General features: G+C 39.3%; 1 protein-coding gene across 1 annotated transcript in view; it reads left to right on the forward strand.

The window, feature by feature from the left end:
- Window positions 1–1,092: 1,092 nt before the first annotated feature.
- The window catches only part of PDE6C (phosphodiesterase 6C), a 38,101-nt gene continuing 13,584 nt past the window's right edge, over window positions 1,093–25,609 (forward strand). Inside the window, exons 1-11 of the mRNA XM_070944940.1 lie at window positions 1,093–1,572; window positions 11,645–11,797; window positions 13,708–13,797; window positions 14,077–14,217; window positions 15,723–15,797; window positions 15,888–15,952; window positions 16,049–16,115; window positions 18,059–18,106; window positions 18,281–18,430; window positions 20,549–20,692; window positions 20,787–20,855. Of these exons, the coding sequence (XP_070801041.1) occupies window positions 1,093–1,572; window positions 11,645–11,797; window positions 13,708–13,797; window positions 14,077–14,217; window positions 15,723–15,797; window positions 15,888–15,952; window positions 16,049–16,115; window positions 18,059–18,106; window positions 18,281–18,430; window positions 20,549–20,692; window positions 20,787–20,855 (1,482 nt within the window). The remainder of the gene's footprint in view (window positions 1,573–11,644; window positions 11,798–13,707; window positions 13,798–14,076; window positions 14,218–15,722; window positions 15,798–15,887; window positions 15,953–16,048; window positions 16,116–18,058; window positions 18,107–18,280; window positions 18,431–20,548; window positions 20,693–20,786; window positions 20,856–25,609) is intronic.

A 25,609-nucleotide genomic window follows, 5' to 3' on the forward strand; every position in this document is an offset into this window, starting at 1 on the left:
GTGGGTGTGGCCAACTTTTTTTTTTGTTAACTTTTAAAATCATTTTTTCTACAACCTCTTCAGTTGAAGAGGTTGTTAAAAAATGCTTTTAAAGCCTCTGACCACGCCAGCTGACTTGCCTGATCGGCAGAGGCTTTTTTTCCTTTTAAAAACATTTTTTCTATAACCTCTTCGGCCGAAGAGGTTGTAGAAAAAATGCTTTTAAAAGCCTCTGACGATCCCAGCTGAGCCGCGGGATCATCAGAGACTTTTTTTTTTTACTTTTAAAAGCATTTTTTTGGCCAAAGAGGTTGTAGAAAAAATGCTTTTAAAAGCCTCTGACGATCCCAGCTGAGCCGCGCGGGATCATCAGAGACTTTTTTTTTACTTTTAAAAGCATTTTTTTGGCCAAAGAGGTTGTAGAAAAAATGCTTTTAAAAATTAAAAAAAAAGCCTCTGATGATTGCGTGGCTCAGCTGGGCAATGGGGGGGGGGCAGAGATTTTTGCTACTGGTTCTCCGAACCACCCGCCTCCATCGCTACCAGATCAGACGATCCGGTCCGAACCACGAGCATTTCACCCCTGGTTTATACTGAAAAGAGTCAATGTGTGCTAATGTAGATCTCCAGGAAGCGAAAGATTGTCTATGCAAATCCTCCGTGGGAAAATTAATAAAAAAGAAAGAGAAAGCAAGTGAAAATATACACGTACAACCTTATAGGTATATTTTCTATACTGTGCATGATGTAGCAATGGCTAGATTGGTTTATCATGCCAAATGTCTGATTTAGAATAGGTAAGTTAAGCGTGCTGAAGGATTTAGTGTCCTGACATCTCTTTAATTAGCAGTCACTGGATCCTTCACTTAAGAAGGCATAAGCTACTGGACTGCTGTCATACTTCAAGGGTTTTAGAAGGTTGGAAAACCCACAGAACAAATCTAGAGTCTATAGTTGCTGGAGATATAATAAACAACATACCCTTTTTCCATTAGAAGCAAAATCAGACTTTTGCTGGGTTTTGGTGGGGATGCAAGAGTAAAACAACAACAACAACAACAATAATAACAACAACAGCAACAACAACAATCTGCCAAATAGAAGCCAAGCAGGATGGGTGAAATCAATAAAGAAGATGTTGAAAAATATTTGGACAACAACCCGCAATTTGCCAAGGAGTTTTATGATAAAAGACTTCGCCCAGAAGCATTAACGAACCTCTTCAGAGTCAACACCGAGAATTTGAAGGAAGGTATCTCCTTCAAAGAGATGACCAAGGTAGAAGAATGTGAAATACTTTTGGAATTGCTTTACGAAATCCAGGACGACAAAGCTGCTATGGAAAAGATCTCACATAAAGTCCTGCAAAGGTTGGCACAGTTACTAGCAGCTGACAAGTGTAGCATGTTTATTTGCCGTTCCCGCAATGGTACCCCAGAGCTAGCTAGCAGACTCTTCGATGTGACCCCTACTTCCAGTTATGATGACAATTTGGTGAATCCTAATAGAGAAGTTGTTTTTCCTCTGGACATCGGGATAGTAGGTTGGACTGCTCATACTAAGAAATCATTTAATATTCCAGATGTAAGGAAGGTGAGTAGGAGTTTCTTCTGAATTTGGAGAATTTGATAAAGTCATTTTATGTTCTGGAGTCGTGTAAAAAGACTTTTTAAAAAAAAATTAAGGGGGCTATAGAACTATAGAGACTTCCTTAAATGTGCCAAGTCTCTGAAATGGCTGGCAGAATGTAATTTTTTTTTTTTTCAAATAGGACACTATTTAACAATTCATATTCTTCAGCATCTTAAATGTGTTTATTTTAGAGCATTATTTAAACTGTAGACAGAAGAAGGAAGGACTGTTATTTCTAAAGCAAATCCATATCTGAAATAGTTGAGGTCTAAGCTCCTACCTAGTGCCCCTCCTGATTTCAAACTGGGCTGAAATTAGTCTTATTTATTTAATAACACACAGATATTGGTTTCTGTATAATTTGAGACAATCGCCCTATTTTAGTTTGAGGGAATTCCCTCTATCATGAATATTAGAAGTACCGTGCTAAGTCCAATGAGGTAAGATTGTTCTTGATCTCTTTGGTTTATTCTCCTGTAATCCACTTTATGAATTAAAAGGATTATCTACCAAGATCCCTTGTTGATAGCAACAGGCAATGCATCAAATATCGCTTGATATTTCCCAGGTAGCACCTGGGTTGATTTTTGTGCTGCAGAGAGATATTTGACTAAAACAAACCACCAAGGGCCAATTCTAGTCTGTGACCATAATTAAGATTGATTGAATCACAATAGGTTTGTGGCTCAATTAATTTAATTCTTGGCTGTGTGGTTATGTTCTCCTGCAATTATTTCTGAACCAGGGACATAATCCATTAAGACTTTTCTCTTGGGGAAACAGACTGAAATAAATAGGAAGCGTAGCATTAAACAAGGATCTAAAATATGATCTGCTTTCTGGGAATCATCCTGAATTGCAGCCAAAATGAATTCAGCGGTTTTGATTTTCATACTAAGTTTGCAATAAATTTGGAAGAAATTTATTGTAAAATTTTAAATCCTGACATCTATTCCTTTCCTTTCCTTTCCTTTCCTTTCCTTTCCTTTCCTTTCCTTTCCTTTCCTTTCCTTTCCTTTCCTTTCCTTTCCTTTCCTTTCCTCTCCTCTCCTCTCCTCTCCTCTCCTCTCCTCTCCCCTCCCCTCCCCTCCCCTCCTTTCCTTTCCTCTCCCCTCCCCTCCTTTCCTTTCCTTTCCTTTCCTTTCCTTTCCTTTCCTTTCCTTTCCTTTCCTTTCCTTTCCTTTCCTTTCCTTTCCTTGCCTTGCCTTTCCTTTCCTTTCCTTTCCTTTCCTTTCCTTTCCTTTCCCTTCCCTTCCCTTCCCTTCCCTTCCTTTCCATTCTTATGGGTGCACTGCAATTCATACCACTTATGGACTCCATAATCAATCTGATCCTTTTAGTTAGGTATACCTATTTGTCTTAAAAAGCAGTTACATGTAATTTCATTACATTACAGATGCAGAGAGATTTTTCTATTCTGTTTCTATATCCTCTAATTTAAAGAACATCACTTTGGGAACATTTCCTATGAATTTTGATTGCATTCTACAGAAAGTGTGTATCTTTTGAACTAGACAGGAAGAGTTGGATTGTTTGATTCTAACGAGAGTAAAAAAAGAGGAGTTAATAACTAATGTAACCTATGAATATTATAGTACCACCCTGTCTGCATATCCAGTCCCCAATACAGATTTTGAATGTAATTTTTCAGACATTTTTAAATTCAATATTAGCACCCAATTACTGATCTCTTCCTTCTGATATGATCCCTTCCTGTTGATATAATCCTGCACTTCTGAACTGTTTCACGATTATGATTTTGTTATAATTTTGATACCACCACTATTAATATCAATAATGTCCTATTTCATTCTTCAGTCAAAACTCCCTCTGCCATCATCTTTACATTTGCATAAGGGAATTCTGAAAATATAGGTTCTCTGTAATATAAGAATTTCTGTGTAATTCATATGCATACATTTCAAAGAAAGATGTGTTTCTTGGTTAAGCACACAGCATTTTCATATTTTTCTTGTATCACTGATGATTACACTATTTATTTATTTATTTATTTATTTTATTAAATTTCTATACCGCCCTTCTCCCGAAGGACTCAGGGTGGTGTACAGCCAGAAATAAAACCATGACAATATAAAAATTAAAAGCAATTTAAAACAATTAAATAAATTGGCCGAAAACTCTAATAAAACAACCCATTAAAATAATAAAATATTATTATTATTAGGCCAGCCCTGCTTGTTGGAATAATAATGTTTTTAGGGCGCGATGAAAGGTATGCAGGTCGGGACTCCTACGAATCTCCGGGGGCAGCTCATTCCAGAGGGTAGGGCCCCCACAGAGAATGCTCTCCCCCTGGGGGTCGTCAGCCGACATTGCCTAGCCGACGGCACCCGGAGGAGCCCCTCTCTGTGGGAGCGTACCGGTCGATGGGAGGCTATCGGTGGCAGAAGGCGGTCTCGTAGATACCCAGGTCCCATGCCATGGAGTGCTTTAAAGGTGGCAACCAGCACCTTGAATCGCACCCGGAAGACCACCGGGAGCCAGTGCAGCTCGCGCAGGAGCGGTGTTACATGGGAGCATCGAGTTGCTCCCATAATTACCCGCGCGGCCGCATTCTGGACCAGTTGGAGCCTCCGGGTGCTCTTCAAGGGGAGCCCCATGTAGAGAGTGTTACAATAGTAACAGGAAGCATTATACTTAACAATCCCTTTTTAATAAAACCAATATTGAAATCTCATAAGAAATCCCCTTTCTTAACAGGGGAAGATTAAATTTGCAGCAACTCCTGTTTTATTGCACGTAGAATTACAGGAATTGGACTATAAAAATCTGCATGACAAACCAATGACAGCAACCCAGAAATGCTAGATCTTTCCAAATCAGATCTCATATATGTTAAACTCAGAACAGTCCTTTATTTTTAAGAAGGTACAGTATATCTTGGGAGACAAATTAATGCTTTTTCAATAATACTATCCATCCTGGCCTAATTAATTGCATTTCAAATGAAAATTCCCTCCCTGAAGCCTTGGAAGGAATGGGAAGCATATATATATAAAAAAAAGGCAAGATGGTGGTCACCACCCCACAAATGAAGCCCCTTTTATTACCTGTAAGAGGGACCTCAATGTGTAAACTACAACTTCACTAAGGCTAATACATCATGTGATAATTTCCTTCTGGTTTAGGATTTAAAAATGGCTATTTTGGAGAATAGGAAAAATGAGAAAGAGGAATAAAGGAGAGAGGGGAGAAAAAATGTTGAAGATCAAAGTACAATCTAGGCCAGTGGTTCTCAACCTGTGGGTCGGGACCCCTTTGGGGGTCGAATGACCCGTTCACAGGGGTCGCCTAAGACCATCGAAAAAAACATATTTTCAATGGTTTTAGGAATAATTGTATGGTTGGGGATCACCACAACAGGAGGAACTGTATTAAAGGATCGCAGCATTAGGAAGGTTGAGAACCACTGATCTAGACGAAAGAAAGAATGATGGAAAATAAATTGTTGAATAAGATAAAGTTAAAATATGTGTGAATAGATGTAAATAGTAAGAAAGGATCACTTCGAAGTAGCTGTAGGGAAAAGTGATATGTATATAAATGTTGTGTGTTTGTGTCTTGTTTTTAATGTTTTCAAAATAAAAAACTTTTTTTAAAAAATAAAATAAATAAAAATGGCTATTTGGTGAGGTATTCCAGGCTTCACCCAAAGCTTTGCTATAAAAAGTTGGTTATGGTCCTGAGGTAAGCGAATCTTCCTGGAAAGAGGAAAGAGAGTGTTCTCATAAAAACAGCATGGTTTCCACTTCTCGTTTCTGAGGAGGGCAATAATTCCCCTTCAAAGTGGGTGAGGTTTGGCGATTGTCATGTGGGAATCCCTTATGGGTGCTTTTTCCACAGATGACTGGATATGAGAACCAGTCCATTAAGTTGAGCTCTAGGGAGGAGTTGGGATTGTTACTGCTGTACCAGCTTCTCTGCTACATGGCAACTCCCTACCTGAGCACCTTAATTCCATTTCTGGGTTGGTGGTGGAATTTCCTATACTCATGGTCTTGGATGATTTCAATCTGTCTTCTTTGGGCATGGGATCTGAGATAGTTCGGGAGTTCATGGCTATCCTGATGCCATGGGCTATTCCTGATCATCCACATACTGATGATCTGACAGGTGTTCTTGTTGGAGCAGTGGTGCTCTTGGTGTCTCCCTTCTCATGGCCAAATCACGCCCTGATAAGCATTGGTTCTCTAGAGTCACTGTCCACTGCAGGAGGCTGGATGCACTAGATTGATCTGCCCCTGGTGACGGATCGACCCAGATGGGAGCGGGGAGGGGTTCCTCCTAGTTCAGGGGTGTCAAACTCAATTTCATTGAGGGCCACATCAGGGTTGTGTTTGACCTGGGGGAGTATGTGTGGCCAGAGTGGGTGTGACCTGCTCGATATCACTCATGTCAGGGGCGCCTGTGGCAGCCCAAGTGCTCTGTCAGCAAAAACAGGCTCCTGAGCTCCGTTTCCAGCTGTGAGGGCCTTCTGCAACCCTCTGCCAGAGAAAATGGAACCCTCCTGACCTCCATTTTCGCTGGCAGAGGGTTGCAGGAGGTCATCGCAGCCAGAAACGGAGCTCAAGAGCCCATTTTCGCTGGCAGAGGCACCACAGGCCGGTCCCTCACTGTTTCCAGGGTGGCCCCGCAGCCCAGATCTAAGCTCCCTGTGGGGCGGATCTGGCCTGAGGGCCTTGAGTTTGACAGGCTGTGCTAGTTGCTGCAAAGTGCATCTGAGGCCTTGGTTGCTACTTGGAATAGGAGGGCTGCCAAGGCTTTTGATGGGATTGCACCCATGCAATTTCTCCCCTCTTATGGATCCCGCCACTTGCTGTGGTTCATGGATGAGCTGACGGAGATGAAAAGATGAGAAGAGACATCTGGATAAACACTGGTGCTCAACAAAGGGTGAACTTGACCAAACATGGATTAGAGATGCTATTAAGGCCTACCTTATGATGTTAAGGGTAGCAAAGCATCAATGCTTCTGCATCCTTTTTGCATACATGGCCTTGTTTAGGGTGAATGTGCCATCTTGGGAAGAAAGGGCTCAGCGAACTTCTTACAGAAATGTGCAGGATAATTTGTTCAGCATCTATTGCACAAAGTTGCTTAAATTTCTTGGACTCCATCCTTGTTGTAGGTCCAGAGAAGATGCCTAGAGAAGAGCTTTGCCTTGTTATTTGTGATTATTTTGAACCTCTTGGGCCTAAGGAAATGGACAGGGTCCTTAGGACTGTTGTCTAGATGCATGCACCTCCTAGCTTGTTAAAATAGCCTGTCGGTTGTCATGTGAGTGGACTCATTAGTGGTAAACTCTGATTTGAATGAGAGTTGTTCCTTTACCAAAAACCAAAAAGGATTTGGTTTGCCCCCTCCTCAGGAAGTCATCACCGGGTTCCACTATGCTGGGCAATTCTCATCCATTATCTAAGGCGATTGAGAAGGTGGTTATGAAGAAGTTTTAGAGGACCTTGGACAAAATAGGTTATCAATTTTCCTTTCAGTTGGAATTCAGGTCTTGGTATGAAATGGAAGTGGCATTGGTTTTAGATGCTCTCTGGCAAAACAGGATGGGAATCATCCATCCATTCTTGCCCTACTTGATGTCTCTGTAGCTTTTGATTCCATTGAACATAGTATCCTTCTGGATTGTCTAGATTGTGGGTAGGTGGCACTGTGTTGTTGTAGGATCCAGTTGGGGTGTGTTCAAGGAGGAGAGATCCTGCCCGAGAACCAAGTATGTGAGATGATGCAGAATCCCTACACTTATTTAATATTTATGTGAAGCTGTTGGGTAACCTTGTCTGTCACCATGGGGTGAAGTATCACACACCCAGGGCACAATCTGTGGGCCTCAGGACTGCAGATGGCAGTCGTGGCTAGAAAGGCCTTTGCACAGCTTTGTGTTGCATACCACTTCCACCCATTCCTGGATTGGGGATCTCTGCTCACAGTTACTAATGCCCTAGTCACCTCCTGATTGGATTACTGTAATGTGCTTTACACAGGGCTGCCCTGGAAGCTTCAGCTGATGCAAAATACAGTAGGATGAGCAGTTATATATGCTAAAACAGCACATGTTATGTCTCAGCTCCGCAAGATGCATTAGTTCTCAGTCTGCTTCTGGATCCAATTCAAAATGCTGGTTTTGATCTTTCAAGCCCTTCATGGCATGGGGCCAGGTTGTTTGAGGAACCATGTCTCCCCAATTACATCCGCTTGTCCCATCAGCTCCAACAAGAGAGGCATGCTGTCTCTCGGTAGGCCCAAGGAGGTGGTGGGGAAACCTTCTCTGTTGTGGCACTTGTCTTTTGGGACCTTCTCAATCCTGAAGGGAGATCAGCCTCATTCCTCATTTCCCAGAAGTCCCTCAAGATCTGGCTTTGTCATCAGATGTCGGGGTGGGGGTAGGTCTCAGAGAACTGGTGGGATCTTGAGGTGGCTTTATTACTGATAGAATCTCGTGTGTGTGTGTGTGTGTGTTTAAATATGACTGTGTCCAACGTGTTTATGGTTTGCATTTTTTTAAATTTTTTGCTTTATGCCACCCAGAGTCACTTTTATTATTTTATTTATTTTATTAGTCATATTTCTATGCCGCCCACTCTCCGAGGACTCTGGGCAGCTTATACCAAAGACAGTATACTAAATAGCATGTTGCCCCCAACAATCTGGGTCCTCATTTTACCCACCTCGGAAGGATGGAAGGCTGAGTCAACCTTGAGCCGGTGAGATTTGATCCGCTGATCTGCTGAACTAGCAGTCAGCTAAAGTAACTGCAGTACTGCACTCTAACCACTGCACCACCTCGGCTCACTTCTCACAAGATCGGGGACTAGACAAATTTGATAAATAAAGAAATAATTTTTTTCTTCATAAGATGGTAAAACTGCTTCTATAAGCAGGCTGATATAGAGTTATAGTCCAAAGGAGATAGTATTAATTGTGTTATGTACATTTAGTTTAGTTTTTCAATGACAAAGTATATATTGAAATGTCATCCAATCACTGTTTCATATTGTGAACTGGGCAAATTGTGCCTCTATTCATATACATATGTTGAAATTCAGTTTATCTTCTACATATTTATATTTAAGAAGGTTCAAATAGTTGTAGAATCTATGGGACAAATTGCACATACAATGGAGCGGGGCTTACATCCTGGTATTGCCGATTTTCAAAGAGAGAGAGAGAGAGAGAGAGAGAGAGAGAGAGAGAGAGAGAGAGAGAGAGAGAGAGAGACAGACTTAAACAGATACTACTGCAGATAAATCTGGCGCAGAGGTAGAGACTGGTATCATGCCTCCTAACCAACGATTAGAAGTACTTTGTTATACATGCATGGAGATTCATGCAAAAACACAGGTTTAGTTATCTGGGAATTGATGGTGGGGTTCAATTGGAATAATTCCATTTGTCTTCTCCATGTTTCCACAAGACAAAAGGCCAAAGCAGAACTGAGTAATTTATTAAAATATTTTTGGGGGGGTCCATGCAGCACTTTGGATCTGAAGACAAACGCTGATGTGATGAAAAGGGGGCCTCATTTGCAACTCTATGGTAGCTACATCTTTCCTTGGGATTGATTTCAATTTTCAATTTATAGTAGTCAAAGACCAGATAATAATTAATAAACAGAATAAAATTTAAAACAGAGTTAAAATTCATTTGTAAAACAACCCCAACTGACATCTATAAGTGAGAATATAGCCTATATAAAATTATAATGTGAACACTAACATTATATTACATATGATAATTTCTAAAATTACAACAAAGTAAAAGTATCTAAAAGTATTAATATCAACAAAGTAATAATATATAAAATTTCAGTGAATTATAGTTACAAAGAACAGGTTATTGATCCATCAGGATTTGATGTACTGTATCTTCTCTGTTGATGCACAAGACTTAATTACATGCAACATAACAAGGGGTACCTCATCTATGAGCTGCATTGGGCAATCTGGGTGACCAAGATATCTACTTACAAAAGAAGGCAAATATACGTGCAGGATATCTACTAATCATAGGTAATACGAATCTGGTTCAGATGACTCTGTAAAAGGTGCAAAGAAGAATAACATATTTTGCAGCTCTAGAGGGATCATGTAGCAACTGCCTTACACACCTGCTGTTTGATTTTAGGAGAAGACACATTGTTAGAATGCACTAGGTGAACATACCTGGGTAATTAGATGTATTTATTTGCTTTCAAATCCAAAGTGAAGTTATCTGGAAAACCTACAGTGGAACTAATTAGGGTATCATGCAAAAATGACAAAATATGCTGTGACATTAGAAGATCATCCCTTTCACACTTGGGTTATGATACCACATGCAAATACAGTATGTAGATGACAGCGCTTCTGTTGCAAGAATAGGGTAGAGTAGAGTAGAGTAGAGTAGAGTAGGGTAGGGTAGGGTAGGGTAGGGTAGGGTAGGGTAGGGTAGAGTAGAATAGAATAGAATAGAATAGAATAGAATAGAATAGAATAGAATAGAATAGAATAGAATAGAATAGAATAGAATAGAAATTTTATTGTCACTTCGAATGTACATTAACTGGCATACATTAAAAATGAAATTTCATTGCATACAACTCTTAAAGGGTCACCACCTCCAATTTTACACTACATGAACATGACAAGATAAATAAATAAATAAATAAATAAATAAATAAATAAATAAATAAATAAATAAATAATATGTATATACCCATCTATATTATATGGCCCAGAGAAACAACACAGTCTAGTTTGGATGTATACATGTTTATGGCGAGAAAAATAAATCTTGCAAGTTTACCAGACAGATGGGATAGGGAACAAAACTGTTACAGGATCTGGTAGTCCTGCTAGAAATATTTTGAAACCTCCTCCCAGAGGGGAGCAACAGAAACAGATCATGAAGTGGGTGTATCTCTAACAATGCTTTGAGCTCTAAGCACATAGCGCTTATAAGCAGTATCCTGAATAAAGGGAAGTGAGCTTCCTATAATCTTTTGGCTGTCCTCACTATTCTCTGTATGGACTTTCTACCTGAGGCACTGCTGCAGTGGTGGTTTTCAACCAGTTCACTTCGTGCATGCGCTTTGTGCGCGCTTTGCAAACTTCGCTTGCACGCATGCTTTGCTCACATGCACGCCAAACAAAGCACATTGCATTTCAGAACAGCTGAGGTGCGGTAATCCGCTCTGCCGCGCCTATCAGCTGGGCTAAAAACAAATGAATATAGGTAGGTATAGCACAGGGGTGGGTGCAAGGGCCCAGATGACAGTCAGAGCGAACTGGTTCGCTCTCAGCTTACCATCGCCGCTACTGGTTTGCCCGAACCAGGGTGAACCGGTAGAAACCCACCACTGCACTGCTGCCACCAACCCAAACAGTCATGCAGTTTGTTAAAATGCTCTCAATTGTGCCTCTGTAAAAAGTAGCCAGGACAGAAGGAGAAAGATGTGCTCTCCTTATCCGACACAGGAAATGCAGACGCTGATTTCCACGCTTCACTGAGGATGACGTCTGGAGAGACCAATTCAGCTTGTTAGTTATTTGCACCCCCAAATACTTAATACTGTCAACCATCTCTACAGCTGCAGCCTTGATACTGAGTGGGGTATGACTACACCAGCTCTTTCTAAAATCTACAATGATCTCTTTTATTTTATTAACATTTAGAACCAGGGTACTTTTATTGCACCAGTTCACCAGAGCCTTCATTTCTTCCTTATAAGCTTCTTCATTGTCATCCCGGATCAGACCCAACATTGCCATGTCATCCGCATACTTCACAATATGATTTGTGTGTTTCATCACTATATCCCTATATCCCTCTTGCAGGTGTCATTATATAACTGTGCCATTCCCTCAATACACTTCTCTGTGTTAAGGGATAAATGAGACTTATCTCTCAGGGATGTTAGAGACAAGCAGTAACAATTCAGTTCTTTGCAGATGAAATATATCCTGAGGGTTATCCTAACTCACACTTGAAAAAATAAACTAACTGTTCCTGTTTGTTTCAGAATAATCACTTCTCTGACTTTGTGGATAAGCAAACTGGTTATACGACCAACAATATGCTCACCATTCCCATTTTGCAAAATAAGGAAGTTCTCGCTGTTTTCATGGCACTTAATAAACAAAATGCCTCTGAGTTCACCAAAGAGGATGAAGAAGTAAGTACAGATTTATTTTTCAAGAAAATACATTGCTTTGCTTAATCTCACCTCTTTCGGTGAGCAGCTTGAGATCATCTTATATTTTAGTATTGTTGAAGCCTAACATGAGCTCACTCCATGGATTTCTTACGCACATCAGAGGAGAAACTTTAAGACGAAAGAGGTGTATTTCAGCTAAATATATTCACAGTAGATGCCACTTGCTTGCCTAACAGAAGCGTCTGCAAGGGGGAACAGGGGAGTATCCAAATGTTAAGAGGAAGTCTTCAACTGTGTGATTCAAGCCCTGCCTTTTAAAATATGTTGTTGTGCATGCGATGCACATAAAGAAGAAACGGGCTTCAATTCAGCTATTGTGGCTGCCATCTTGAATTTTGATTTCACTGTGGACGCCATTGCTCCCTACAGTACTGGTGGCAAGCGATGATTTATCACATAAACCAGCCAATGTTCAATACTTTTCAAGATAGAAATGTTTCTTTCTATATACTTTATGTACTTCTACCACCAGTAGCCTCCCACCGGCCAGTCCGCTCCCACAGAGAGGGTCTCCTCAGGGTGCTGTCGGCCAAATTATGTCGGCTGGCAACACCCAGGAGGAGGGCCTTCTCTGTGGGAGCTCCTGCCCTTTGGAATGAACTGCCCGCAGAAATGCGTAAGATCTCCAACCTCCGTATATTTCGCTGTGCCCTCAAAACCTTGTTGTTCCACCAGGCCAGGCTATCAATGTAAAGATTTTAATTGGTTTTAAATGCGGGATTTTAAATTTGGGGGTTTTATAATTGAGCCAATTATTTAATAATTTTAATTATTTTTAAATTTTGTTTGTCTTTGTGCTTTTAATTAGGCTATACACCGCCCTGAGTCCTTCGGGAGAAGGGCGGTATAGAAATAAAATAATAATAATAATAATAATAATAATAATAATAATAATAATTATTATTATTATTATTATTATTATTATTATTATTATTATTATTTATTTATTTATTTATTTATTTATTTATTTATTTATTTGATTTTTACTATGGTTGTATTTATTAACTTGCCATTCTTTTAATATTATTTACTTCTACTGTGATTATTTCAAGAGCAGGATATATGATAGCACTAGAGTTAGCAGGAGCAATTTTTTTACCCTGCCTTTTTTCCCCTGATGTTAAAACTTGACATGTCAAGCAGCATTCCCTCAAGGTGTAACTTGTATCTTAAGCACTTGAGTCCCCCCCAAAAAGAAGAAAAAGTTGAAAATCCTAATTTGAGTGATGACTTTAAGAGTTGCTGAGAACCAAATAAAAAAGATAAATAAAAAAAAGCTTGCCCCCTCCATCTGGCCCAAGTGTCAGGTGCAAAAGACCACACATTAAGGTTCAATTTAACTGATTTGTTGCTAAAGGCCTATACACAAGAATCTTTTTAACTAATGGTCCTACTTGATTTGAGTTAGATAAGGGTCACTGTCATTCAATGGGGGGAGGGGGGTCGGACTTAATTCGTTGGTTGCTGCATAGTGATTCAAGGCTGGTCCCTCTTTTCACCCCTCCCTCTGGCTCCACCAAGACCCTGATTGCCTTCTGTCTGCAGGCCAAATTTTTCCAGTAAGAGTCAGACAACCATTAGGTTAACTTCCTTACTATCTCATTATCTATCTTTCTATCGTCTATTTATTAAGTTTATTTGCCACCCATCTCGTTCTCATGGAACTGTAATTATATAAATTTGGTCTCAGCATTGACAACTTAAAAATGTATGGACTAAACTCCCAGGCAGTTGGCTAGGAAATTCTGGGAATTGAAGTTCACATATTTTGAAGTCACCAAGGCTGAGAAAATGCTGATAGTGCCCAATAATTTGTTGTACATTTCTTTCTCTCTCTCTCTCTCTCTCTCTCTTTTTTTTTTTTGCAGGTCTTTAATAAATATATTCAGTTTCTTTCACTTGCTGTGAAACAATGCCACATGACATACCTGTATAACATTGAACTTAGAAAGAGTCAGGTAAGTGATTGTTATCTACTTTAATAGTCAACTAAATGCAATTTTTTGTACAGATAGTTTGGTTTTATCTTTTCTCTTGCCACGAGGACATGTTAACCTGCCATTGCCTATATTTGGTAACTGTGTTAGTTCCAAACAGCCTATTATGTCATAGGCTTTATCAGATAATATCACAAATGCCTTGAAGGTTTGAACAGACGTTATCATGTTTTTTCTATCTCTCATCAGCCACGTATTAAAATACTACCCCTCCATCCCATTCTGCCTTCTCTTCAATAGATACTTTTATGGTCTGCCAACAAAGTATTTGAAGAACTTACAGATATTGAGCGACAGTTTCACAAAGCCATGTACACTGTTCGACAATATTTAAATTGCGAAAGATATTCCATTGGTCTGCTGGATATGACCAAAGAGAAGGTCAGTATAATTTTATTTACCACCAGAAAGCAATTTAACTCTTTATCATTCCTTGCTTTCAAGGAAATCATAACTGAGCCATAAACAAAAAAAGAATTGAAAAACACAATCTTTGAAAATGAATTATATTGCAATCAATATAGTTTCAGATAAAGTGTGTTTAGAATGGAAATGTTATTTGTCTTTCAGAAACCTGTTGTTTAAGGGAAATCTTGCCCACCCTGTTGTTTTAACCATAGAAGAGAATATTTGTAGCACAGGGTTGAACTGTGGATTCCTTGGTGCTCTCTAAGCTTGAATGTGTCTATAGAGGTTCTCAGTCAACTGGATCATGGTAGTCCCAAAAGTGCTTTTTTTATATAAAGGCAATTGGACTTACTGACTTTCCTTTAAGACATTTCTCTTCTCATCCAATAGCCGGGCGCAGAGGCAGAAGCCTCTAAGCCAGCTACTCTGGAGGTTGAGGCTAGTGGATTGCTTGAGTTCAGGAGTTCTGGGCTGCAGTGGGCTACGACAATCAGGTGTCTGGACTAAGTTTGCCATTGATATGGCGATCCCCAGGGAGCCGAGGGCCACCAGGTTGCCGAAGGAGAGGGTGAACTGGTCCAGATCGCTTCTCATGCAAAAAGCTTCTTCAGTTTTGAATTGAAGAAGTTTATTGGATGAGAAATGAAATTTCTTAAAGAAAAATCAGAAAATCTCAGAGCTAGGTGATTTTCTTGCCGACATTTTATTACCAGACTAGTTAACATCATCGGTGCATGATAATATCGGTACTGCCAATGTTACTAGTCTGGTAATGGAACATCTGCAAGAAAACCACCAAACTCAGAGAACACGGAGGACCCCACTGTTTTAACCATATTAAGTGTTGTCCTGCCCTGGTCCAAATGTTCTGATGAGGGGCTCAAAAATAGACTACAGAGTGAGAGAAGCCCTGCCCTCTCTTTACATGCATTGAGTATACAACGCACAAGAGACAGGATTTCCATTTCATAATAGCCATAGAGGTTATTCTCAGTCTTTTGACAATAGTCCAGACAGGAAATCAAATCCATGAGTACTAACACTATTTTTATTGTAAGGTTACAGTCACAGAATCTTGCATTTTTGGAAGCATTTCCCTTCTCCCCTGTCTTTACTTTCTAGATAAATAGGGAGGGTCTCTTTTGAGATGCTTTCTGCATCTCCACTCCTTGTGCAGGTTGAAATTTCTCTTGTCCAACCAATGCCCTGGCTGCAGCTCTTCCTCCTGTCTTCCAAGGTTATTCTTGCCACCCATTGCATCTGTCTTGTCCTTCTCTGTGGATGCTGCTGTGTACTGAGCTTACAGTATACTTGGTTGAGTTTTCTAGGAATTAGGCAACCTATCAGAAACAGATTTTCTCTTATCCAATGGCCAAGGATGAGAATTGAAGTCTAAAATACTGTATATGGAGGACACCCAGGTTTTTACAAGCTTCTTTTATTCAGGAGCCCCTTCAATAATATGTAATTGTTTCCAGGAATTTTATGATGAATGGCCAATTAAATTGGGAGAAGTAGAGCCTTACAAAGGACCAAAGACCCCTGATGGTCGGGTGAGTAGATATCTTTCATCTGTCCAAATTGCAATTTGTGGAATGTTGATACGTTTTAAGATTTTTGTATTGCTTTTTTGTTGTGTTTAGGAAGTGAACTTCTATAAGATTATCGATTATATTCTACATGGAGAAGAACAAATCCAAGTAATTCCGTAAGTGTTTCTTACTAGGGATTCAAATAGTAAATAGCTGTAGGAGTTCATGGTATAATAGGAAATGATGGTTTTTATTCCATTCTCTGTCTTAAGGTCACCTCCTGCAGATCACTGGTGTCTTGTCACTGGCTTACCAACTTACGTTGCTGTAAATGGATTTGTAAGTTCCAGATGTTACTTTCCTACAATTCTTTCTGGGGCTATGTGTGGAAATCTACATGTTCACATTTGAACTAATCATTTTAATTTCACAATCTTGCACGTGGAAAGGAATAACATTGTGGTGCAATTATTTGCGACCCTCTTTTACTTCATGTGTACTTACTTAGGCTATTTGACTGTGAACAAATTAATTGTGTTCTGTGGCCCAAAAATATACCATTTGTCTATTTAGCTTAATGTTCTCCACACTGAATGACACTAGCTCAAGATTCTAGATCAGGACTTCTCTCAGCTCTATTCATGAAAAATTGTGGATTATGCCTGAAGCTGTTGGCTTGCAAAGTCCTACTATCTTACTACAGCCTTCCTGTTCTAGCTTCTAGATCAGGGTTTCCCAAACAATGAAGTTTACCTCCCTTGAGGAGCTGCAAGCTGAGTCCAGAGAGGTCTGTAATTATACAACTCTTACAATTAATCTACGTTTCCCAAAAAATTCATTGTATAGCTTCATTCTTCATTTGTATTGATTTTGGAGCTTAGATTTTTAGAAGATAGTGTGTATATTGAGACTACACTAAAAGGAAGTGGATGGCAAAACATTTATCTTTTCTAGTTAATGTGTTTTGTGAGTGGTTAACAATCATCTTCAGCCATTACAGGTAGTCCTCAATTTACAATCGAAATTGAACCTGGAATTATAGTTGTAAGTCATGCTGTCCATTGAGTGGGTCACAATGTGACTGTGCCCAATTGTACAACCTTTAGTTAGTTGTAAGTAAGCAAATACTGGAGTCATTAAGCAAATCTATCGTCTGAGGTGGCCTTCTTTTGGCCAGAAACCGGAAGTAAAGACCACTTTCCAGCAAAAAAAACCCATCCTAAATCATGGTCTCATGTCTGTGGGATACAGCAAACAACTGTAAATGTAGGCCAGTTGTCCAGCACCCAAAGTGTGATCATATGACTGTGGAAGGAATGGCCATCAGAAAGGCTCCCTTCAGGGGGAAAGCCATATCATGGCATGAAGTGTGGAACTGTGAAACCGCATCATAAGTACATTTTGTGGAGTCCATTGAACTTCAAATGGTTGCTAAGCAACTAATTGTAAGTTGAGGACTATCTGTATTGCTTTGTAGGCAGACCATATTGGCAGTAACATTTTAGTTCAAAAACCCTGAAGGACACCAAGGCATTGAAGGCTTATTTAGGCTAAAAGGTAGGGTTGACCATTATTGTACACTTTCATTTTTCAAGTACAGGTACTCCTTGACTTACAACAGTTCGCTTAGTGACCATTCGAAGTTACAACAGTACTGAAAAAAGTGACTTATGACCACAAAAACTAAAAGGGTCATTTTCACATGACCATGTCAGCATCCCCTTGGTCACATGATTGACATTTGGATGCTTGACAACTGACTCACATTTATGACAGTTGCAGTGTCCCATGGTCCTGGGATTCACTTTTGTAACCTTCTGAAAAACAAAATCAGTGGGGAAGCCAGATTCACTTAACAACCGTGTTCCTAATTTAACAACTGCAGTGATTCGCTTAACATATGTGGCAAGAAAAGTCATAAAATGGGGCAAAACTCACTTAACAAATGTCTCACTTAGCAACATAAATGTTGGGTTCAAGTGTGGTCATAAGTGGAGGACTACCTTTTTCCTTATCCACTTTCAAGCGAACCTGAAAATGGCAATTCCAAATGATTTTTTTTTCCATTTGGAAAGCACAGTCTCATTCACTGAATTTTATAGGGAAAGTATGCTCATTAGTTTCCTTTCAGCATTCCCTAAGTTCTCATGACTTCTTCTAACTTTTTTCATATCACAAACTAATTAATAAATACCTGTTAAGATAGGTAAGATGGAAAAAGAGTAATGAATGCCAATATTTATAGGTAGAAACTAATCTTTATTGTATAATTTCTCCCCTAGATTTGTAATATGATGAATCCAGCAGCAGATGATTACTTCGCTTTTCAGGTAATACCATTTTTACTGAGTCATTTTACTAAGCAAGTAGTCAGATAAAAGCATTAATTCTTAGTTTATATAGTTTGAGCTTCTGCCTTTATCCTATGTACATGCACCATGCATACTATGCTGGTCTCCATAAATTACTTTTACAGCCTTTCTTTTCCTTTTCCTTTTGTTTAGAGAGAAGCTTTGGATGACTCAGGCTGGACCGTCAAAAATGTCTTATCTTTACCTATTGTAAACAAAAAAGAAGAGATTGTAGGCGTAGCTACCTTTTACAACAGGAATGATGGCAAACCCTTTGATGAATATGACGAACAGATTACTGAAGTAAGTTCAAAGTTGGCAGGTTTTATCAGCTTACAGCCAAGCACTGGAGAAAGGAAATTCTCATAGAACCTAATAAGTATGTATACTTGTTAATGTTTCTATCTGATTGTCTCTGTGGCAGTCCTTGAAATAGAATTTAGAATCAGTAGCTTACCTTGCAAGCAAGGAGTTAAATATCTTGAGTGTGTCCTTAGGTACAATTTACTGTTATAAACAATGATAATAAAAATGATAGAATACAGTAGCTGTCAAACCTGTCTCAGCTTGAACCTCTAAGTAAGGACAATCCTTAACTCCATTTATTGAGAAAGATAGTTTACTAGAAGTCAAGTGAATTTTAGCTAGAACTGAAAATCATGCACCAAAATCCCCAAGTCTAATTTTTCCCTCTCTTAGTTGCCTCCCATCACTGGGCCTCCATGTCCAGTCAAATTCAAACAAGATGTTTTTAGAATAGTCACATCAGGCATAAGTTTGATATGCAGCTGCTTTCCGTTCCCAACCGATTGTCCTTGAAACCCATCTCGGAGAAATAAGTTTCGTTTCCCTCGAAGCATTCCCCCCTCCCATCCAGCCCCCTTAAAATTCATGGCAGCTGATACTGAATGGTTGTGAAGCGCAAGTGTGAGGTGGCAGCTGACACCATCCATCATTAAGACATCATTGAAAGTCCACTATATGGCCAAGAACCCTTCATTCTAACCATGGAATGGGCTAGCTTGTTGGGAACCATATAGTAGTAGCAAGTTTCACCTATTTTCTTGGAGTTGCATTGGTTGAACTAGTTTGTTTTTAGCTAAATGTATACTGGTGTTCATATTAGGATCATCAGTATGTGTGTGTTTGTGTGAAAATAGTCAAGATGACAGTATCAACTGGCAATCAAGGGCCACCCCTTTTGTATGTATAAACTTCAGACATGCACAAAATGGTTGAGGCATTGATAATTGCAACTGCCATCTTGGGGTTTTTTGCCACCTTCTCTCCCAGGCATTACTGGTTATTAGCTTTTACAGCTCTAAATGGCTTTGAGAGCATGGCATTCCCTACATATCTTTTTCCATCCTCTATTTATTTCTGCATCTTTCTGAAGGTAGGTAGGTAGGTAGCTACAAAGTCTGGCACTGACTCTGTGGTTCCACTGACTCTGTGGCATGCTCTCCCAACAAATATTTGAAATGTGGTTTTAATGTAATCACATAAACTTTTATTACATAATTGTTGCAGGCCACCATCCAACCCACCGAGAATGGTACAACCTGTCCCAATCTTTCTGCGGTTTCTTCCTCTTAGCCTGCTTCATTAGGATCCCTACCTTTGAATGAGAAGGGGATCCATTCTCCTAATGGTGTTACTTACATGGTATGCCTACAAAACTGAATAGAAGCCATAAGGTATACATAACATGTCATAATCAGACAAGACTCTTGTACAGACATGTTGGCTTCCTCTCCAGCACACATACATACAGAGAGATGTTCATTGTACACGTGAAAACTTACATATGATAAAACCTGGAGGATGTGATGTGTAAAGATTTCTTGATGTGTAACATACAATATGAAGCTTAAATTGAGGCTATGGATTTGATTTAGAGTTTAACTACCCTGTTTTCCCGAAAATAAGATAATAAGCCCAATTGGGCTTTTGAGCACATGCACTAAAATAAGCCCCCCCCCCGAAAATAAGCCCTCCCCAAAAATATTTAAATGCATGTGCAGCTGGTCCTCTCTATTTCCTCTGGTTAGGGTTAGGGAGACAGAGCTGTAAATCGGGTAAGATGGCAAGAGGAGCCCCATCTTGCTCTATGCGCCCCAAAATAATAAGACCTCCTCGAAAACAAGGCCAAGCGCTTATTTCGGGGTTCAAAAAATATAAATATTTCGGGTTTCAAAAAATTCAGAGAAACACGATAATAGAATCGAGTCTTATTTCTTCTTCATATGGGGACATTGCTAAAAATTAGCAACTATATCATTCAACATCTTTGGATGTGTTTTTAAGAAATCCTGAAGAAAAGCGTAAAAGTATTATTGGATATGTGTCTTTCCAAATTTGAAATACATCGGACAAGTCACACTGAAATCTCTAAACAATTCTAGTTCTTTGTCAATTCAGATGCTTACACAGTTCCTTGGATGGTCCGTTTTAAATCCTGACACATATGAGAAAATGAATAAGATGGAAAATCGGAAAGATATTGCTCAGGAAATGCTCATGTATCAGACAAAAGCGACAACTTCAGAAGTTAAAAGTATACTGGTAAGTGTTTCTTGCACATCCTGGGTGGAAGTGTGAACCTTATAGTTGGATGAACCGAACTTAATTGTTTATTTCATTTGTTCCTTACTTTAAGAAATGCCAAGAAAAATTGAATCAAGAAAATTTTGAAGACTGTGATGAGAAAGAGCTTGTTAAAATTCTGGTAAGTAACCAAATGTTTTCTTAAATGTCAACTTTAAGCCTATACAATCATAATTTCATACTGTGGAAATATTCTTGGTGATTTATTTATTTATCAGCTAGGAGTTTTTAAATTTTATTTGTTAACTTGTGCCTGTTAGTTTTACTTGAGGGATACCTATTTGCCTGAAAGAGAATTTTACATACCAATAACTATGAATTAGGATGTAACAGATATATATATATATATATATATATATATATATATATATATATATATATAACAGATTATAGGGAAACTGCTACATTTTAGACAGTTGAATAGATTAATCAAGTTTAATTTTTTCTACCTGTCTTAACTAGAACTACCAAGAAACCAGCTACATTTCTGTAACCTCACATCCCAAATAGGAGGGTGCACTTTTAACCATTGATTTATAATAATAACTTAAAAAATTGTAGGATGACAACTTGCTTCCCTAGCTCCTATTTTACCCTTTGCTCTGTAAGAAATATTTGAGATTGATTGTAAATTATAAATAGTAGCCATACAAACTTTTTAAATAAATAAGTAAACAACAAACAAATAATAAATGAATGCATAACCACATAGGACACCAGGATGCCATTTGTACCAACTGTACCAATCCTAGTTCTGCCTTGATAAATGGTGGACCAACAAACATCATTAGAACTTTCTGTCCCCACGTATTCTTCAGTTTGGATTGCTAAAATTTAAATTTAATGCATTGGATCATTTTTTTAAATTCTTCCTTTCTCGTGTTTAAAAGGTAGGATATGAATCATGGTAAGAAACTTATATGGAAGGGAGAGCCTTCTCTGTGGGGGCACCTACCCTCTGGAACGAGTTGCCCCCGGAGATACGGCGAATCCCGGATCTGCGCACTTTCCGCCGTGCCTTAAAGACGTTTCTGTTTCATCAAGCCGGGCTGACCTGACCTAACTTTTTAAATTGTTTTAATTTTAAATAGTTAAATTATGGGTTTTTATATAGGGGTGTTTTAACTGTGGGCCAAATTAATTTAATTGGATTTTAATATTTTTTTAAATTTTGTATTTTCTGTATTTTATCTGCTGGCTGTTCACCACCCCGAGTCCTTCGGGAGAAGGGCGGTATATAAATACAATAAACATAAACATAAACATAAACATAAACATAAACATAAATGCTTTCATAAAGAGATCTCTGGTGCCGTGCCACCAATAAAGGCTTTAGTCTCTAGGAAAGTTTGGAATGTTAGCTCTCTAATGGAATAAAGCAGGTATCATTTTATGACTGCCATTTTTCTGAGGGGAACTGATTCGTCGCTCGGAGGTAATCTCAGAATAATATTAGGAACAAGCAGTTGCAAAACGAAACAAGAACTTGGCTTGCTTACACCCATACACTTCTGTTTTCCTTCAGCGGATATAGCAGGAATATTAAAGCAGTGGTTGAGTTTTTAACAGCTTAGGTGAAGGGGAATAAATTGAGAATCATTCCAACTCTGGCAGAATAGAATTGCCTACTAGACTGAATAGGTCATCTTCATTCTGATTTGGATTGGTTTACCACCTAATGAGAAGGAAGGACTCACTGGAGAAGAGCCTAATGCTGGGAAAGATTGAGGGCAAAAGAAGACGGGGATGACAGAGAACAAGGTGGCTGGATGGAGTCACTGAAGCAGTCGGCGTCAGCTTAAATGGACTCCAAAGGATGGTAGAGGACAGGAAAGCCTGGAGGAATGTTGTCCAAGGGGTCGCGATGGGTCGGACACGACTTCGCAACTAACAACAACAACAAGGATAAGAATTATCCTTAAACCACTGTAGCATGAAATAGATTAGCTATATTCACCAGCTATAATTCTTCCTGGATAGAAATAGTTGGCTTCACTAATCTGTGTTAGAGTAACTTCCAGCTGAAAGTAACTTTACCACTTTCTCATGTACTTTGGGATGGGAGGATATTATGAGCCTATCACCTGCAGTGATTCCCAATTCCCAATCCACTGCCAGGCCCTCTGTTAAGTACTCTTCTGATTTTTAAAGCTTGAACTCAGAATAGGTAGGTAAGTAGACACATACACAGACACCACTCAAATATATATTCATAGTTTATAATCTGCTTTTTGTCCACCTGGTTTCTTTGCCATCTAATTCTCTATATAGTTAGTCCTCAACTTATGACTGGTTGCTTAGCGACTGTTCAAAGTTATGATAGACCCCTCTCCCCCAAAATGGTATTTAGGACTTAGATTCAAAGTTCTGACCATTCTTTCATCCCCATGTTCATGTAGTCACATTTTGGAGACATTCTTATGGTCCTTTACAGCAGGGGTCTCCAACCTTGGCAACTTTAAGACTTGTGGACTTCAACTGTCAGAGTTCTTCAGCCAGCTTTGCTGGCTGAGGAACTCTTGGAGTTGAAGTCCACAAGTCTTAAAGTTGCCAAGGTTGGAGACCCCTGCTTTACAGTGTCCTGTAGGCATATGACTGTGATTTTTGATGTTTTCTGTAAGAAATTGATATTTATTTCTGGTTTCTAGCCAAAAACATCTCATTGTGGATGATGGTTTTGCTTAATGATTACCACGATTGCTTAATGTTTACCTCATTCATTTAACAGGCACCATGTTTGCTTAACAATTGCCCACAAAAATGTTGTAACATCCGGTTGGTCACCTGGGTATCTTGACTTACAACTGTCATGGCATATGACAGAAATTCCAGGGTCCATTATAGTTGCAAGTTACATCTGTATACGGAACTCTCATTTTACTAGTGGGCTACCTCTACTGCTATATAATGTTCCATTTTATCCTGTTTCTTCTCTGCCTAGTATCACATTTCAGTGTGTTTCCTCTCCTTTGGGCTATAAACTATATGTAATTCACAAATGTACCATAAACAATAAGTAAGAAACATGTTCAGTCCCTAATGTTATCAATTATCTGTAATAGCTACCTAGGGATTCTTCTATTGCTAAACGGTTACTATTTCTGCCTTTACAAAGTAGACTGGTGGGTGTTTGGTTCCCCCAGTCTCTTTCATGATTGCATGATATTCAAAGCAATATTCTAATCTAGCAATAGCAATTTGCTTATATACTGCTTCATAGTGCTTTTACAGCCCTCTCTAAGCGGTTTACAGAGTCAGCAGTGGTGGGTTTCCAATTTTTTTACTACCGGTCCTGTGGGCATGGCGTGACTTGGTGGGCGTGGCTTGGTGGGCGTGGCAGGGGAAGGATACTGTAAAATGTCCATTCCCTCCCCAATCTAGGGGAGGGTTACTGCAAAATTCCCATTTCCTCCCAATCAGCTGGGACTTGGGAGGCAGAGAATAGATGGGGGTGGAGCCAGTCAGAATTTTTACTACTGGTTCTCTGAACTACTCAAAATTTCTGCTACCGGTTCTCCAGAACTGGTCAGAACCTGCTGAAACCCACCTCTGAGAGCCAGCATATTGCCCCCAACAACTTGGGTCCTCATTTTACCCATCTCGGAAAGATGGAAGGATAAGTCAACCTTGAGCCAGTGAGATTTGAACTGCTGAACTGCAGCTAGCAGTCAACTGAAGTAGCCTGCAGTGCTGAACTCCAACCACTGTGCCACCTCGGCTCATAGTTGACTCTAGTTGAATCTTTGGGTTCAGAGCATGTCACTCATATTGGACTTCCTGTCTAACTCTATTTTGGTAACTCACAGGATTGATATTGCTCAGGTTGCATTGATTATATAGTAAAACTTCCTGATCCAAGGAACATATTTAAATGTTTCAGTGTCACTGTGAGCTGACTTGATTAAGTCGATTAAGTCGATTCTAGATTGGCCATTCACTGAATGAAGGTTATACTCCTTCCATTTGCAAAAACAACTGGAACAATAGCACCAGTTGAATCTAGAGATCTTGTCAATAGCACTGTTGAATCTAGAGATCTTGTCAGAACAATGAGCATGCATTTCCTGGAACACAGACTTTCTTAGGTTATTCAAGAACCAACTGTGACTATTTATTTATTTATTGGTTCGATTTATATGCCGCCCTTTTCCGGAGACTCAGGGCGGCTTACAATGCGTTAAGCAATAGCCTTCATACTTTTGTATATACCCACTTAATAGGGCTTTTGGGCCCCCCCAAGCGGTGTTCCTTTTTATACAAAGTCAGCTTATTGCCCCCACAAACTGGGTCCTCATTTTACCTACCTCGAAAGGATGGAAGGCTGAGTCAACCTTGAGCCTGGTGAGATTTGAACTATACCAAGTTAGCTCATGCTTGTGACATCATGACTCATGTATTAAAGCGGCAGAATTTACATGATCTGTGTTTCCTCATTTTATACCCTCTTATTTTCTTCTGCTTGGTTTTCATGAATTGGAGGAAAGAGAATACATTTTTATATTTCTTTTCCCTTCATTTGAATTCCCATGGTATTCTTGCTTTATACTGCACTGGTAACACCACTTGGAATCCTTCATTCAGTTTTGGTCAACATGATAAAAAAAAGATGTTGAGACTCTAGAAAGATTGCAGAGAAGAGAAACAAAGATAATTTAGAAGACTGGAGGCTAAACCAAACAAAGAATAGTTGTGGGAACTAGGAATGTCTGGTCTAACAAAGAGAGGGACTAGGGTGACATGATAGTAGTCTTCCAATAGTTGAGGAGGGCATCAACTTATTTCCCCAAAGCACCTGAGGATAGGATAAGAAATAATGACTGAAGGTTATCAAAGAGAGGCCCAAATTTATTATTTATTATTTATTTATTATTTAAA

This window comes from Pituophis catenifer, unplaced genomic scaffold (genome assembly GCF_029215685.1).
Source record: "Pituophis catenifer annectens isolate HBS135680 unplaced genomic scaffold, rPitCat1.0.hap2 SCAF_6, whole genome shotgun sequence".
Lineage (NCBI taxonomy): Eukaryota > Metazoa > Chordata > Lepidosauria > Squamata > Colubridae > Pituophis > Pituophis catenifer.